At 60.8% G+C, this 14,899-nt stretch overlaps 1 protein-coding gene across 1 annotated transcript; it reads right to left on the bottom strand.

Moving 5' to 3' along the window:
* Positions 1-289: 289 nt before the first annotated feature.
* On the bottom strand, positions 290-14,899 carry EPPK1 (epiplakin 1). The gene is made up of 3 exons (XM_065664141.1): positions 14,783-14,899; positions 2,800-11,771; positions 290-2,709 (listed from the first exon to the last, which is right to left on the bottom strand). Exons 2-3 carry the CDS (start codon positions 11,734-11,736, stop codon positions 343-345), a joined length of 11,304 nt encoding a protein of 3,767 aa, XP_065520213.1. The 5' UTR covers positions 11,737-11,771; positions 14,783-14,899; the 3' UTR covers positions 290-342.

Consider the following 14,899-nt stretch of genomic DNA (forward strand, 5'->3'; position numbering starts at 1 on the left):
CATTCACACTACAGCTCACACAGCACAGAAGACATAATGGATGAGGGAAATGAGGACACCATATGTCACCACAGTGACCTGAGATAACCCAAGCTGATCCCTGTGTTCCCCAAGACTGGAGAAGGCAAAGGCTTAACACACGGTACCAGAGGGCTTGGGGGAGACATATAAAAGCTCTGCCTGATGAGTGTGGGTTATTGAAAAGAAAACAATAGTGAAACTCTTTAAATGGAAATAGAAGTTTATAAAATAGGATATAAACAAGAAAGAAAACTATGAAAACCAAAAGATGAAACCATGGATCAGCACGGAAACAGGGCAAAAATGGAAAAGGTTTGACATTTACACTCTAGAAATACTGAGAAAATAAAGACCCGTGTCCGGGTCGGGCACGCAGCGGCGCAGGAGCTGCATGTAGGTGAGGTTCTCGTGGGTGTTGGGGTCGAAGAAGCCCTTGGTGTCATCACTGGGGTCCGAGAGGATCTGGTTCATCTCCCGGTCGAAGTAGCCGCGCTGGTAGGCCACCTCCACGGGCAGGCGGTGGCTGTGCACGGGGTCAACGATGCCGCCCGTGGCGATCTGGGCCTCGAGCAGGCGGATGCCGTGCTCCTTGACGATGAGCTCCTTCTGCATGGCCTGGAAGAGGGAGATCTGCTCCCCGCTGTAGGGGTCGGTGTAGCCGGTCACGGCGCGCTCCGCCGACAGCAGCTTCTCGTGCAGCTCGCTGCCCACCAGCCCCGAGGACACAGCCTCGTCCACGGAGAGCTTCTTGTTAGTGACCGGGTCAATGACGAAGCCGGTGGCAGCCTGCGCCTCCAGCAGCACCAGGGCCGTGCCCTGCCTCAGGATGCCCTTCCACATGGCCTGGTAGATGCTCATCTTCTCCAGCTTGCCGGGCTCGCCATTGCAGGGCACCAGCACGCCGGCGATGCAGCCCGTGCCGTCCAGGTAGCGCTTGACCGAGGCCATTTCCGTCACCTCCGCCACTGTCCTGGCGCCCTGCACCAGGTCGGCCAGCGTGTCCTTGTCGATGATGCCCGAGTCCGCCAGGTCCAAGGCCGTCACCTGCCTCCTGAGGCCCGTGAACTTCACCGCGCTGCTGCGCTCCACCGCCTCCTGCACCAGGGCCAGCAGCAGCGCTGCCAGCTCGTCCAGCGCCAGGCTCCCGGCCCGCAGCAGCCCCAGCAGCTCCTGCCTCTTGGCCTCGCTCACGTACCGGGAGAAGAGGAGCTCCCACAGGGACACCTTCCTGCCGCGGAAGCTGCTGCCCGGGACCTCGACGGTGCGGGACTGCAGGGACCGCTCCAGCTCCCGCTCCCGTTCCTGTTCCAGCTCCCTCTCCCGCTCCTGCTCCCGATCCAGCTTCCGCTCCCGATCCAGCTCCCGCTCCCGCTCCCACTCGTGCCGGGAGCTCACGGGCTCGCCGTTCTGGGCGCGAACCGGCACCGGGGCCGCCCGCTGCTCAGCCTCCGTGATGATGGTGGTGAGGAGGGTGCTCATCTCCGAGACGGTGACGCTCCCCGCCTTATAGCGGCGCAGCAGGTCCTGGCGCCGGTGCTCGGGCACGTAGCGGGAGAAGAGGAGCTCCCAGAGGGTGACGCTCTGGCCCTGGAAGAGCCCCACGCTGAGCGTGGTGCGGGCGGCCTGCAGGGCTTGGCGGGCCTCCTCGCTCAGCTGGTGGAGCACGGAGCCCTTGTCCATCAGCTGCAGCATCAGCAGCCCCGTGTCCGGGTCGGGCACGCAGCGGCGCAGGAGCTGCATGTAGGTGAGGTTCTCGTGGGTGTTGGGGTCGAAGAAGCCCTTGGTGTCGTCGCTGGGGTCCGAGAGGATCTGGTTCATCTCCTGGTCGAAGTAGCCGCGCTGGTAGGCAGCTTCCACGGGCAGGCGGTGGCTGTGCACAGGGTCGACGATGCCGCCCGTGGCGATCTGGGCCTCGAGCAGGCGGATGCCGTGCTCCTTGACGATGAGCTCCTTCTGCATGGCCTGGAAGAGGGAGATCTGCTCCCCGCTGTAGGGGTCGGTGTAGCCGGTCACGGCGCGCTCCGCCGACAGCAGCTTCTCGTGCAGCTCGCTGCCCACCAGCCCCGAGGACACAGCCTCGTCCACGGAGAGCTTCTTGTTAGTGACCGGGTCAATGACGAAGCCGGTGGCAGCCTGCGCCTCCAGCAGCACCAGGGCCGTGCCCTGCCTCAGGATGCCCTTCCACATGGCCTGGTAGATGCTCATCTTCTCCAGCTTGCCGGGCTCGCCCTTGCAGGGCACCAGCACGCCGGCGATGCAGCCCGTGCCATCCAGGTAGCGCTTGACCGAGGCCATTTCCGTCACCTCCGCCACTGTCCTGGCGCCCTGCACCAGGTCGGCCAGCGTGTCCTTGTCGATGATGCCCGAGTCCGCCAGGTCCGAGGCCGTCACCTGCCTCCTGAGGCCCGTGAACTTCACCGCGCTGCTGCGCTCCACCGCCTCCTGCACCAGGGCCAGCAGCAGCGCTGCCAGCTCGTCCAGCGCCAGGCTCCCGGCCCGCAGCAGCCCCAGCAGCTCCTGCCTCTTGGCCTCGCTCACGTACCGGGAGAAGAGGAGCTCCCACAGGGACACCTTCCTGCCGCGGAAGCTGCTGCCCGGGACCTCGACGGTGCGGGACTGCAGGGACCGCTCCAGCTCCCGCTCCCGTTCCTGTTCCAGCTCCCTCTCCCGCTCCTGCTCCCGATCCAGCTTCCGCTCCCGATCCAGCTTCCGCTCCCGTTCCAGCTCCCGTTCCCGTTCCAGCTCCCGCTCCCGCTCCCACTCGTGCCGGGAGCTCACGGGCTCGCCGTTCTGGGCGCGAACCGGCACCGGGGCCGCCCGCTGCTCAGCCTCCGTGATGATGGTGGTGAGGAGGGTGCTCATCTCCGAGACGGTGACGGTCCCCGCCTTATAGCGGCGCAGCAGGTCCTGGCGCCGGTGCTCGGGCACGTAGCGGGAGAAGAGGAGCTCCCAGAGGGTGACGCTCTGGCCCTGGAAGAGCCCCACGCTGAGCGTGGTGCGGGCGGCCTGCAGGGCTTGGCGGGCCTCCTCGCTCAGCTGGTGGAGCACGGAGCCCTTGTCCATCAGCTGCAGCATCAGCAGCCCCGTGTCCGGGTCGGGCACGCAGCGGCGCAGGAGCTGCATGTAGGTGAGGTTCTCGTGGGTGTTGGGGTCGAAGAAGCCCTTGGTGTCGTCGCTGGGGTCCGAGAGGATCTGGTTCATCTCCCGGTCGAAGTAGCCGCGCTGGTAGGCCACCTCCACGGGCAGGCGGTGGCTGTGCACAGGGTCGACGATGCCGCCCGTGGCGATCTGGGCCTCGAGCAGGCGGATGCCGTGCTCCTTGACGATGAGCTCCTTCTGCATGGCCTGGAAGAGGGAGATCTGCTCCCCGCTGTAGGGGTCGGTGTAGCCGGTCACGGCGCGCTCCGCCGACAGCAGCTTCTCGTGCAGCTCGCTGCCCACCAGCCCCGAGGACACAGCCTCGTCCACGGAGAGCTTCTTGTTAGTGACCGGGTCAATGACGAAGCCGGTGGCAGCCTGCGCCTCCAGCAGCACCAGGGCCGTGCCCTGCCTCAGGATGCCCTTCCACATGGCCTGGTAGATGCTCATCTTCTCCAGCTTGCCGGGCTCGCCCTTGCAGGGCACCAGCACGCCGGCGATGCAGCCCGTGCCGTCCAGGTAGCGCTTGACCGAGGCCATTTCCGTCACCTCCGCCACTGTCCTGGCGCCCTGCACCAGGTCGGCCAGCGTGTCCTTGTCGATGATGCCCGAGTCCGCCAGGTCCGAGGCCGTCACCTGCCTCCTGAGGCCCGTGAACTTCACCGCGCTGCTGCGCTCCACCGCCTCCTGCACCAGGGCCAGCAGCAGCGCTGCCAGCTCGTCCAGCGCCAGGCTCCCGGCCCGCAGCAGCCCCAGCAGCTCCTGCCTCTTGGCCTCGCTCACGTACCGGGAGAAGAGGAGCTCCCACAGGGACACCTTCCTGCCGCGGAAGCTGCTGCCCGGGACCTCGACGGTGCGGGACTGCAGGGACCGCTCCAGCTCCCGCTCCCGTTCCTGTTCCAGCTCCCTCTCCCGCTCCTGCTCCCGATCCAGCTCCCGCTCCCGTTCCAGCTTCCGCTCCCGCTCCCACTCGTGCCGGGAGCTCACGGGCTCACCGTTCTGGGCGCGAACCGGCACCGGGGCCGCCCGCTGCTCAGCCTCCGTGATGATGGTGGTGAGGAGGGTGCTCATCTCCGAGACGGTGACGCTCCCCGCCTTATAGCGGCGCAGCAGGTCCTGGCGCCGGTGCTCGGGCACGTAGCGGGAGAAGAGGAGCTCCCAGAGGGTGACGCTCTGGCCCTGGAAGAGCCCCACGCTGAGCGTGGTGCGGGCGGCCTGCAGGGCTTGGCGGGCCTCCTCGCTCAGCTGGTGGAGCACGGAGCCCTTGTCCATCAGCTGCAGCATCAGCAGCCCCGTGTCTGGGTCGGGCACGCAGCGGCGCAGGAGCTGCATGTAGGTGAGGTTCTCGTGGGTGTTGGGGTCGAAGAAGCCCTTGGTGTCGTCGCTGGGGTCCGAGAGGATCTGGTTCATCTCCCGGTCGAAGTAGCCGCGCTGGTAGGCAGCTTCCACGGGCAGGCGGTGGCTGTGCACGGGGTCGACGATGCCGCCCGTGGCGATCTGGGCCTCGAGCAGACGGATGCCGTGCTCTTTGACGATGAGCTCCTTCTGCATGGCCTGGAAGAGGGAGATCTTTTGTCCTGTGTATGGGTCTGTGTAACCCGTCACAGATCTCTCTGCAGAGAGAAGTTTCTTCTGGAGTTCACTTCCTACGAGCCCCGAGGACACAGCCTCGTCCACGGAGAGCTTCTTGTTAGTGACCGGGTCAATGACGAAGCCGGTGGCAGCCTGCGCCTCCAGCAGCACCAGGGCCGTGCCCTGCCTCAGGATGCCCTTCCACATGGCCTGGTAGATGCTCATCTTCTCCAGCTTGCCGGGCTCGCCCTTGCAGGGCACCAGGATGCCAGCAATGCTTCCAGTTCCTTCGAGGTATTTTCTCACACTGTCCATCTGAGATATTTCTTCTGCTGTCTCTCTTCCTTTGTGGAGTTTTTCCATCGTTTCTTCTGTAATTATCTGTGCACTGAGAAGTTCCGATGCTGTGATCTGTTGTCTGATTCCTTGGAACCATACATCACTTCTGCCTTCTTCTTTTTCTTTAATGATGCTTAGTATTGTTTCAATGATTCCCTGGATAATGTGATGGGATTCCTCTTTGTATTTTTTCATCAGTTCTTTTCTCTTCTCCTCTGTGATGTACTCAGTGCAGAGAAGTTCCCACAGTGATAATACCTGTCCTTTGTATTTTCCAACAGGCACTTGCACCTTTGTAGACAACAGGGCTGTTTTTGTTTGCTCGTCAATGTAGAAATAGTCATCATCCTTCTCCATGACCTGCAGCAGGTACCAGCCAGTTTCTCTGTCTTTGGAACATCTCTGCAGGAGCTGACTGTAGCTGATCTTCTCATGAGTGTTTGGATCTATAAAACCTTTGCAGCCATGGTCAGGATCAGAAAGCATGAGGAACATGTCGTCGTCCAAGTGTCCACGCTGGTAGGCTACCTCCAAGGGCAGGTGGTGGCTGTGCACGGGGTCGATGATGCCGCCGGTGGCAATCTGGGCCTCAAGCAGGCGGGTGCCATGCTCCTTGACTGTTATCTTCTGCTTTATGGCCTGAAAGAGGGACATTTTCTTTCCTGTTTGAGGATCCGTGTATCCCATCACGGCTTTCTCTGCTGACAGGAGCTGCCTGTGGAAGTTGCTCCCCACCAGTCCAGACGAGATGGCCTCGTCTACAGAGAGCTTCTTATTTTTCAGTGGGTCAATGAGGAAACCAGTGGCAACCTGTGCCTCTAGCAGCCCCAGAGCACACTGTTCTGTGAGAAGGCCCTTTTTCAGGGCCTGGTAGATGCTCATCTTCTCTTTCCTTGATGGGAGTAGAATGCCGGCAATGCATCCAGTGCCCTCTAAGTACCTCTTGATGTTGTCCCTCTTGGTGAGGCTGGCAAGTGTGAGACTTCCATCCTGGAGCTGCTCTAGAGTTTTCTTGTCAATGATCTCAGAGTTAAACAATTCTGATATCGACACATCCCCCCGGAGTCCTTTCACCTTGAGGGCTTCTGCTCTTTGCTCTGTGTCCTCAATGATTCTGAAAAGGAGGGCTGTAAGGCCTTCCAGTGTTAGGGTTTTGCACTTGTACTGCATCACCAGTTCTTTCCTTTTCTGCTCGGAGATGTAATGAGAGCAGAGAATTTCCCAGATGGAAACTGTCTGGTCCTTAAACTTTCCAACTTTGATGTTAAGAGGCTTTGAGCGCAAATCCTGCTTCGTAAACTCATCAATGTAGAAGTACCTTCCTCCCTCCTGTACAACCTGTAGCATGTACAGCCCCGTCTCTGAATCTTGGACACATCTCTCCAGGAGCTGCATGTAGGTGAGGTTCTCATGAGTGTTGGGGTCAAAGAAGCCCTTGGTGTCATCACTGGGGTCTGAGAGGATCTGGTTCATCTCCTGGTTGAAGTACCCACGCCGGTAGGCCACCTCGACTGGGATGCGGTGGCTGTGCACGGGGTCAATGATGCCGCCGGTGGCAATCTGGGCCTCAAGCAGGCGGATGCCGTGGCTCTTCACGATCAGTCCTTGGTTCATGGCTTCAAACAGGGACATTGGGGCTTTTGTGTAGGGATCGGTGTAGCCTGTCACGGCCCGCTCTGCACAGAGCAGCTTTTCAAAAACCTCCCCTCCAATTAGACCTGCAGCCAATGCTTCCTCCACTGAGAACTTCTGGTTCTTCTCTGGATCAATGATGTAGCCAGTGGCAGCCTGTGCCTCCAGCAGCACCAGCGCTGTCCCTGGCCTTAGGATGCCCTTCCTCATGGCCTGGTAGATGCTCATCTTCACATTGCTTGGCTGTATGAGGACCCCTGCTATGAAATTGCTGCCCTCCAGGTACCTGCGAACAGAGTCCATTTCAGTGACTTCTTTGACTGTTTTCTTCCCCTGGTTGAGCTCATCGAGGGTTTTCTTGTCTATCAGTTGGGATTGGAAGAGGTCACTGGCAGAAACCCTTTTCCGCAGGCCCTTGAACGCAAACTTCTTTCCTTGTGTCTCTGTCTCTTTGATGATTGTGGTGACAATTGCTATGATTTCATGCAGCACTTCAGTGTTCTCGTCTTTGTACCTTTGCACCAGCTCTCTTCTCTTGCTCTCTGAGAGGTATTCAGAGTTGAGAAGGTCCCAGACTGACACTGTCTGTCCTTTGAAGCGCCCTATGTTGACACAGACAGTCACAGATTTCAGCACCTCCATGGTCTGTTCATCCACACAGAACATCGCGTTTTCTGAGAGGGGAAGGAGCCAGAGACCTGACTCAGGCTCCTGAAAGCATCTGTCCTTCAGCTGCTGGTAGGTCACGTTCTCCTTTGTGTTTGGATCAAAGAAGACTTTGGTGCTGTCATCCGGCTGGGACAGGGTTTGGTTGAGGTCCTCGTCGTAGAAGCCATACCTGTACGCGGCCTGCAGTGGAAGGTGGAGGTGATGAATGGGATCAATGACCCCTCCGGTGGCCAGCTGGGCCTCCACCAAGGGAACAGCCTCTCCCAGAGGAATCAGCTCCTTCCTGAGCGCTTGGCACAGGGAGATGGAGTTCCCGGTGTAGGGGTCTGTGTAGCCGGTCACTGCCCGCTCGGCCAGAAGGAGCTTCTCAGTGAGCTCTTCACCCACTACAGCAGCTCTCACTGCATCCCTCACGCTGAGTCTCTGGTTTGTTGCTGGGTCACTCAGGTACCCTGTGGCTGCCTGAGCTTCCAGCAGCCTCACAGCAGCCCCAGGGAGGAGGAGATGGCTCTTCATGGCATCGTAAAAGCTCATCTTCTTTTTGGATGCCTCTATGAATACCCCAGCAATGTTGCCTGTGCCCTGCAAGTACCTCTTCACACTCTCCATCGCAGCCACCTCCTCAGGAGTTCGTATGCCCTGGGCCAGTTCTTCAAATGTCTTCTTTGTAATGATGCCAGCATCCAGCAGCCACACTGCAGGGATGCTGCCCCGCAGGCCCTCCAAGGTGATCTGGGTGCGGGCTTTCATCTCCATCTCCCCAACCAACCTGAGCACAAGAGCAACCAGCTCCTGCAGTGACATTTCCTCAGACCGGAACCTCTCCACAAAGTCCCTCCTCCTCTGCTCCTCGGTGAAATACCCAGAGTGGATTAGTTCCCACAGGGAGACCCCTCTCTCCTTCACCATGGTTTCCTCAAAGATCCGCTGGATTTCTTCATCACTGCGGGCAGGAGCAGCCGCCTGCGGCAGAGGCAGCAAGTGGAAGCCGGAGACCTCGTCCTTCTGGCAGCGCTTGATCAGCTCTGCATAGCTCACGGTCTCTTTGCTGTCTGGGACACAGAAGGCTCTGTTGTCATCACTGGGCTTAGAAAGGGCCTTGCTCGTGTCCTCATCCAGGCACCCTCGCTTCTGGGCAGATTCTATGGGGATATAGTGGCCACAAGTTGGGTCAATGATGCCTCCTGTAGCCATCTGCACCTCCATTAACTGCATGGCCTGTTTGTCTGCGATCAGGCCCTTCTTCATCGCCTGGAAGAGGGGTATCTTCTTGCCTGTGAAAGGATCTTTATAGCCTGTGACAGCCCCTTCTGCATGCTGCAGCTTCTCATGGACTTCTGGTCCAATGACTCCCTTCTTGATGGCATCGTCCACACAGAGCTTCTGGTTGTTGACTGGGTCGATGATGAAGCCTGTGGCAGCCTGGGCCTCCAGCAATGGGAGGGCCATTCCAGGTAGCATGATGTTTTGCTTCATGGCCTCATAAATGCTTATCCTCTGATTTGATGGCTGGAGAACAATCCCCCCAATGCTGCCAGAGCCATAGAGGTACTTTCTGACAGAGTCCATGCGCAGGACTTCCTCTGGCGTGACAGCTCCCTCCAGCACCCTCTCAAACAGGGCCCTGTCAATGACTCCGGTCTCCATCAGGTGGTAGGCACTGACACTGCCCCTCATGGCTGGGAACTTGATGGGTGCCCATCTTTTCATTTCCTCCTCCAGCATGGCTCGGATCTGCTCCAGGGTGAGCTTCCGCAGCTGGTAGTGGTTGAATATCTCCCGGCGCTTCCCCTCGCTGAAGTACTCGGAGTTCAGCAGGGCCCACACGGAGACCTTCTCTCCCCGCAGCCGCCCGAACCTGACCGGCAGCCAGGAGCTCTTGAACACCTGCCTGGTGGCTTCATCCACGAACTGGCGCTTCCTGCTGTTCAGGGGCAGGAGGCAGAGCCCAGTGGACGGCTCCGTGATGCACTTCTCCTTCAGCTGCAGGTAGGTGAGGTTCTCGTGGGTGTTGGGGTCGAAGAAGCCCTTGGTGTCATCGCTGGGGTCCGAGAGGATCAAGTTCATCTTCTTGTCAAAGTACCCGCGCTTGTAGGCCACCTCCACGGGGATGCGGTGGCTGTTGACGGGGTCGATGATACCGCCCGTGGCGATCTGGGCCTCGAGCAGGCGGATGCCGTGCTCCCTAACGATGAGCTCCTTCTGCATGGCCTGGAAGAGGGAGATGGTGTTCCCTGAGTAAGGATCTCTGTAGCCAGTGACCGATTTCTCCGCAGCCAGAAGCTTGTCGTAGACATCAGGGCCAATGACACCTGCTTGCAAGGCCTCACCTACAGAATACCTTCTGTTGGCAGCTGGGTCAATGATAAACCCAGTGGCAGCCTGGGCCTCCAGGAGGATCAGGGACGTTCCTGGCCTTAGAAGTCCCTTCCGCTTTGCCTGGTAGATGCTGATCTTCTCCTGGGAGTCAGGAAGCAGCAGTCCACCGATGCTACCTGTGCCTTGCAGGTACTTCTTGACCGTGTCCATGCTGACGACTTCTTTGGCCGATGTTTCTCCCTCCTTCAGTTTCTTAAACAAATCTTTGTTGATGATTTCAGAGCTCAGGAGCTGGTCGGCTGTCACCCTGTCCCTCAGTCCTTCAAAGGTGATGTTAGCAGGGGAAGCCATCTCCTCGACGGTGGCACTCACTGCCTTACTCAGCTCTTGCATGGAGAGTGTTCCTGCAAGGTACTGCTGGGACAGAGCAGCTCTTTGCTCGCTCTGGATGTAGTCTGAGAAGAGAAGTTTCCAGAGAGACACGGACTTCCCCTTGAATTTGCCCAAAGCAACAGGTACCCGTGTGTTTTCCAGAGCTGTCTGGGTCTCGTGGTCAAAGAAGAGGTGGGTTCCCTTGAGTCCCTCTCTGCTGTCTCCTCCAAGGGGCAGCAGCAGGAGCCCAGTGCTGGGATCAGTCACACAGCGCTTGAGCAGGTCCGTGTAGGTCAACTTCTCCTTGGAGCTGGGGTCCAAGAACCCTTTCATGTCATTGGTAGGAGTGGAGAGGAGCTGTCTCGTGGCCTCGTCCAGGTACTCCCACTTGCAGGCTGTCTCCGTGGGGACACGGAGGTGTTTTCCTGGAGCAATTATCCCACCAGTGGCCATCTGAGCCTCCAGAAGGCAGAAGCCGTGATCCTTGGGGACAAAGCCCTTCCTGATGGCTTGGAACAGAGAGAGCATTTCTCCAGTGCAGGGGTCCCTGTACCCTGTGATGCTTTTCTCAGCTGAAGACAGTTTCTCATGAAGCTCTGGGCCAATGAGACCGACTCTAACAGCTTCATCAACCAAGTAGCTTTTGTTCTTGATGGGGTCTGTCAGGCTGCCAGTGGAGGCCTGGACTTGCAGGAGCATCAGGGCAGTGCCAGGCAGGAGAAGATGCTCCCTCAGGGCCTGGTAAAGGCTTTTCTGCTCACCAGAAGGCAAGACAACGCCCGCCACAGTCCTTGTCCCACGCAGGAACCGCTGAACTGAGTCACTCTCTGCAACCTCCTGGGCAGAGACTCTTCCCTCCTCGAGACCTCTGAACGTGTCGGAGCTGATGATGCCTGAGTCCAGCAGGTCCCTGCTGCTCACTCGCCCTCCCAGCCCTGGGAACGTCGTCTGCAGGGGCAAGAGGAGGAAGCCTGAGCCTGGTTCAATGACACAGCGCTTGATAAGCTCCATGTAGGTGACCCTCTCCATAGTACTGGGGTTGAGGAACCTTTTGCCATCCTCATTGCTTGGATCAGAGAGGAGCTGGCTCATCTCTTCATCTAAATAGCCCCTCTCACAGGCCACATCTGCTGGGAGCCGGCAGCCGGTGCTGGGGTCAATGATGCCACCGGTCGCGATCTGGGCCTGGAGCAGGCGGGTGCCTTGGTCCCTCCCCACCAGGTCCTTCTGCATCGCCTGGAACAGGGGAATCTTCTCTTCCGTGTAGGGGTCCATAAAACCGGTAGCAGCTTTCTCTGCAGAGAGCAGCTTGTCCTTCAGCTCCAGCCCCACTAGCCCCATCTGCACCGCTTCTGCCACTGACACCCGCCTGTTCTTCACCGGGTCAGCCAGGAAGCCCGTGGCTGCCTGGGCCTCGAGGAGGCTGAGTGCCGAGTCCAGACTCAGGAGGTGCTCCCTGGTGGCATCATAAAAACTCATCATCTTCTTGGAAGCCTCCACATACACTCCAGCAATGCTGCCAGCTGCTTCCGGGGGCTTGCTGTGACCATCCATCCCCGCCATTTTGCTCTCCTTGCGAGCCAGCACATCCTGGCACCACTGGTTTGCTCCTGGGCTGCCTTCCTGGGGAGACACAGGGGCAGCGTGCCCGTTCACTGCAGGCTTGCTCTCCATCCTCCCGCTGCTCTGCTCCCACTGCTGTCACGACTCTGCAGAGAGGGGAGAGAATGGGAAAGCTCAGTGAGAAATCATCTTTGCCATGGATTTCATGCTAAATACAGCATGGGGAAAAGAAGAAGAAATTCTTCCCAGTCAGAAGTGAGAGCCCCAGGCTGAGCATCCCCAGGGCCACGTGCTTGTCCCTGAACCTCCCCCCGGAGTCCTGCATCCAGCTCTGGAGTCCTCACCACAGAAAAGACATGGAGCTGTTGGAGAGGGTCCAGAGAAGGGTCACAAAAATGATGTGAGGGCCGGAGCACCTCTGCTGTGAGAAACGGCTGAGAGACCTGGGCTTGTTCAGCCGGAGAAGAGAAGGCGCTGGGGAGACAGAGCAGCCTTTCAGTACTTAAAAGAGGCCCATAAGAAAGATGGGGAGAGACTTTAGCAGGGCGTGCCGTGACAGGACAAGGGGTGATGGGTTTAAACTAAAAGAGGGAGTTTCAGGCTGGATGTGAGGAAGAAATTATGTACAATGAGTTTGGTAAAACACTGGCACAGGGTGCCCAGAGAAGCTGTGGCTGCCCCATCCCTGGCAGTGCTCAAGGCCAGGTTGAACAGGGCTTGGAGCCCCCTGCTCCAGTGGAAGGGGTCCCTGCCCTGGCAGGGACTGGAGCTGGAGGAGCTCCATATTCCATCAGCCGCAGAGCCCTGGCACCAGGGTGAGAAATGCCAGGGCTGGACTGGCCCTACAGAGCCGCAGCATCAAGTGCTGCAGAGATCCCAAGCCTGTGCAGCCAGTCACGGTGCTGCCCACTGGCACCTCTGGACATGGCTGCACGGACACAGCCCGAGCAGGATTGCCCCAGTGCATGCACTGTGCTCACTCCAGTTTGTCCCACGTCCCTTGGGCCATGCCAGCAGCTTTTGTTCACAAGGGCTCCTCTGTCTCAGCAGTGCTCCAGGCTGGGTGCCAGGGGAATGGTTCCAATGAGCACTGGCTCCATCTATCACAGACTGGTTTTTGCTGGAATGGACCTTAGAGCTCCTCCAGCTCCCAACTCCCTGCCACGGGCAGGGACCCCTTCCACTGGAGCAGGGGGCTCCAAGCCCCTGTGTCCAACCTGGCCTTGAGCACTGCCAGGGATGGGGCAGCCACAGCTTCTCTGGGCACCCTGTGCCAGCGCCTCAGCACCCTCACAGGGAAGAGCTTCTGCCTAAGAGCTCAGCTCAGCCTCCCCTCGGGCAGGTTCAAGCCATTCCCCTTGGCCTGGCCCTACAGGCCCTTGTCCAAAGCCCCCCTCCAGGTTTCCTGCAGCCCCTTTAGGCACTGGAGCTGCTCCAAGAGCTCCGCTTAAGGAGCCTTCTCTTCTCCAGGCTGAACCAGCCCAGCTCTCAGCCTGTCATTAAATCCACCCTCAATCAGTTCACAGCCATTCCCCCTTGTTCCACCCCTACCCACCCTGTCCCACCCCTACCCACCCTGTCCAAGAGTGATGTCAGTGCTCGGATGTGCCCAGGCAACGCTGTTTGTGTTGGCAAGTTCGGGGCTGCAGCTGACGCCAAGGTGTGGATGTGGTGTGGGACGGGACGAGACGTGGGGTGCTGCCCCTGGGAAGGGCCTTCCCGAGCCAGGGGGGGTGGGGAGCAGGGCAGCAGCGCCAGGGCTCCTGTCTCACCGGCTGGGAGCAGGGCGTCCCTGCGCACCGCACACCAGGCGCATGCAGCAGCGCTGGCGGCCCCGAGCCTGCCCCACGCACGAGGGCACAGCGGGGCTGGCCGAGCCCTTCCCTGCTGGGGAGATGCCGGGTCAGGCGCCGCACACGGTGCTGCTCCGGGCGGAGCCGGGCCCGCAGCCGTGCCACGGGCACACCCTGCGGCAGCGCCAGCGGGGCCGCAGTAAGCGGAGCCCCCGGGCAGATCCCGGGCGCCCCATGCCCGAACCAGCCGCCGGCGCCTGGGGCAATGCAGCCCCCTCCCCATGGGTGCCCTGCGGGGCCGCGGCGGCGCGGGGCCGGGCAGGGGCCGGGCTCGGCCGCCCTCACCGCGAGCCGCGCCACGGGAGGCTGCAGTCACCGCCGGCCCGGGGGGGCCCAGGCCCGCGGGGCCGCCGCTCCCCGCGCGGTGCCTCCGCTTCTGGCTGCGCCGCGGGCGCTGCTCCAGGGCTCCCCCGGCCCCTTCGCAGCCACCGGGGCCTGCGTGAGCCCTCGGCCGTGAATCGCGGAACGCTTGGGTTGAAGGGAGCGTGAAGCTGCTCCAGCTCCAGCCCCTGCCAGGGCAGGGACCCCTTCCACTGGAGCAGGGGGCTCCGAGCCCCTGTGTCCAACCTGGCCTCGAGCACTGCCAGGGATGGGGCAGCCCCAGCTCCTCCGGGCAGTGTCTCCAAGGCACCGCGGAGGCTCTTCCTTGTGCGCCCAGTGCCACGGGCAGTGTCGCAGCTCTGGCTGCATGGGATGACCCTGCACGTGTGCACCCGCAGTGCAGCACTGGCTGCCGGGGCCGTGGGGAAGGGCTGCGAGAAGGGGCCGGTTTCACGGGGGGGCTGGAGGTCAGGGTTTGAGAACGGGAGTGCTGGAGGAGGCAGCGGCTGGAGAAGCGCTGGGGCTGCGGGTGCGAGCCGGGAGGTCTGGCGGGGAGGGTCTCTGGTGGGATGGGGCGAAGCGGGGGAAGAACAGGAGATGGGGCAGCACCTGAAGGGTGGCAGGGATGGGGAAGGCAGATGGGGCGCTTCGGGGGTCCCTGCCTGCACGGCTGCCATGGAGGGGACACGGTGCCTGCATCCCACCAATGGCCTGTTAGTGACTGCTGCTGTGGCCGCACCCCGGGTCAGTCCCACCGCACTGTGCACCCCCGTCCCTGGGAGCCATGGGATGGTGCTGCCAGGCCCAGCACGTGCTGCCCAGCGCCTGCCCCTTCCCCATTCCCGGCTCATGCCGGGGCTCCGGCGCCGCTGCCTGCACCCGCAGCACACCACAGCTCCGTGCAGTGCTGCCCTATGGCCCGTGGCCCGCCCCAGCACCGCATTGCGGGCAGCGGGCGCAGCCACGCCACATTCCTCACATACCTGGGACCCGCCTTGGTCTGCTGCGGTGCTGGCGCGGCCGCTGACACCCAGGACCTCTCCTGCCCGGCCGCGGTGGGCGCAGGACGCGTTCTCCCGGCCGGTGCCCGCAGTCCCGCT

The sequence above is a fragment of the Lathamus discolor genome (genome assembly GCF_037157495.1).
Source record: "Lathamus discolor isolate bLatDis1 chromosome 2 unlocalized genomic scaffold, bLatDis1.hap1 SUPER_2_unloc_1, whole genome shotgun sequence".
Lineage (NCBI taxonomy): Eukaryota > Metazoa > Chordata > Aves > Psittaciformes > Psittacidae > Lathamus > Lathamus discolor.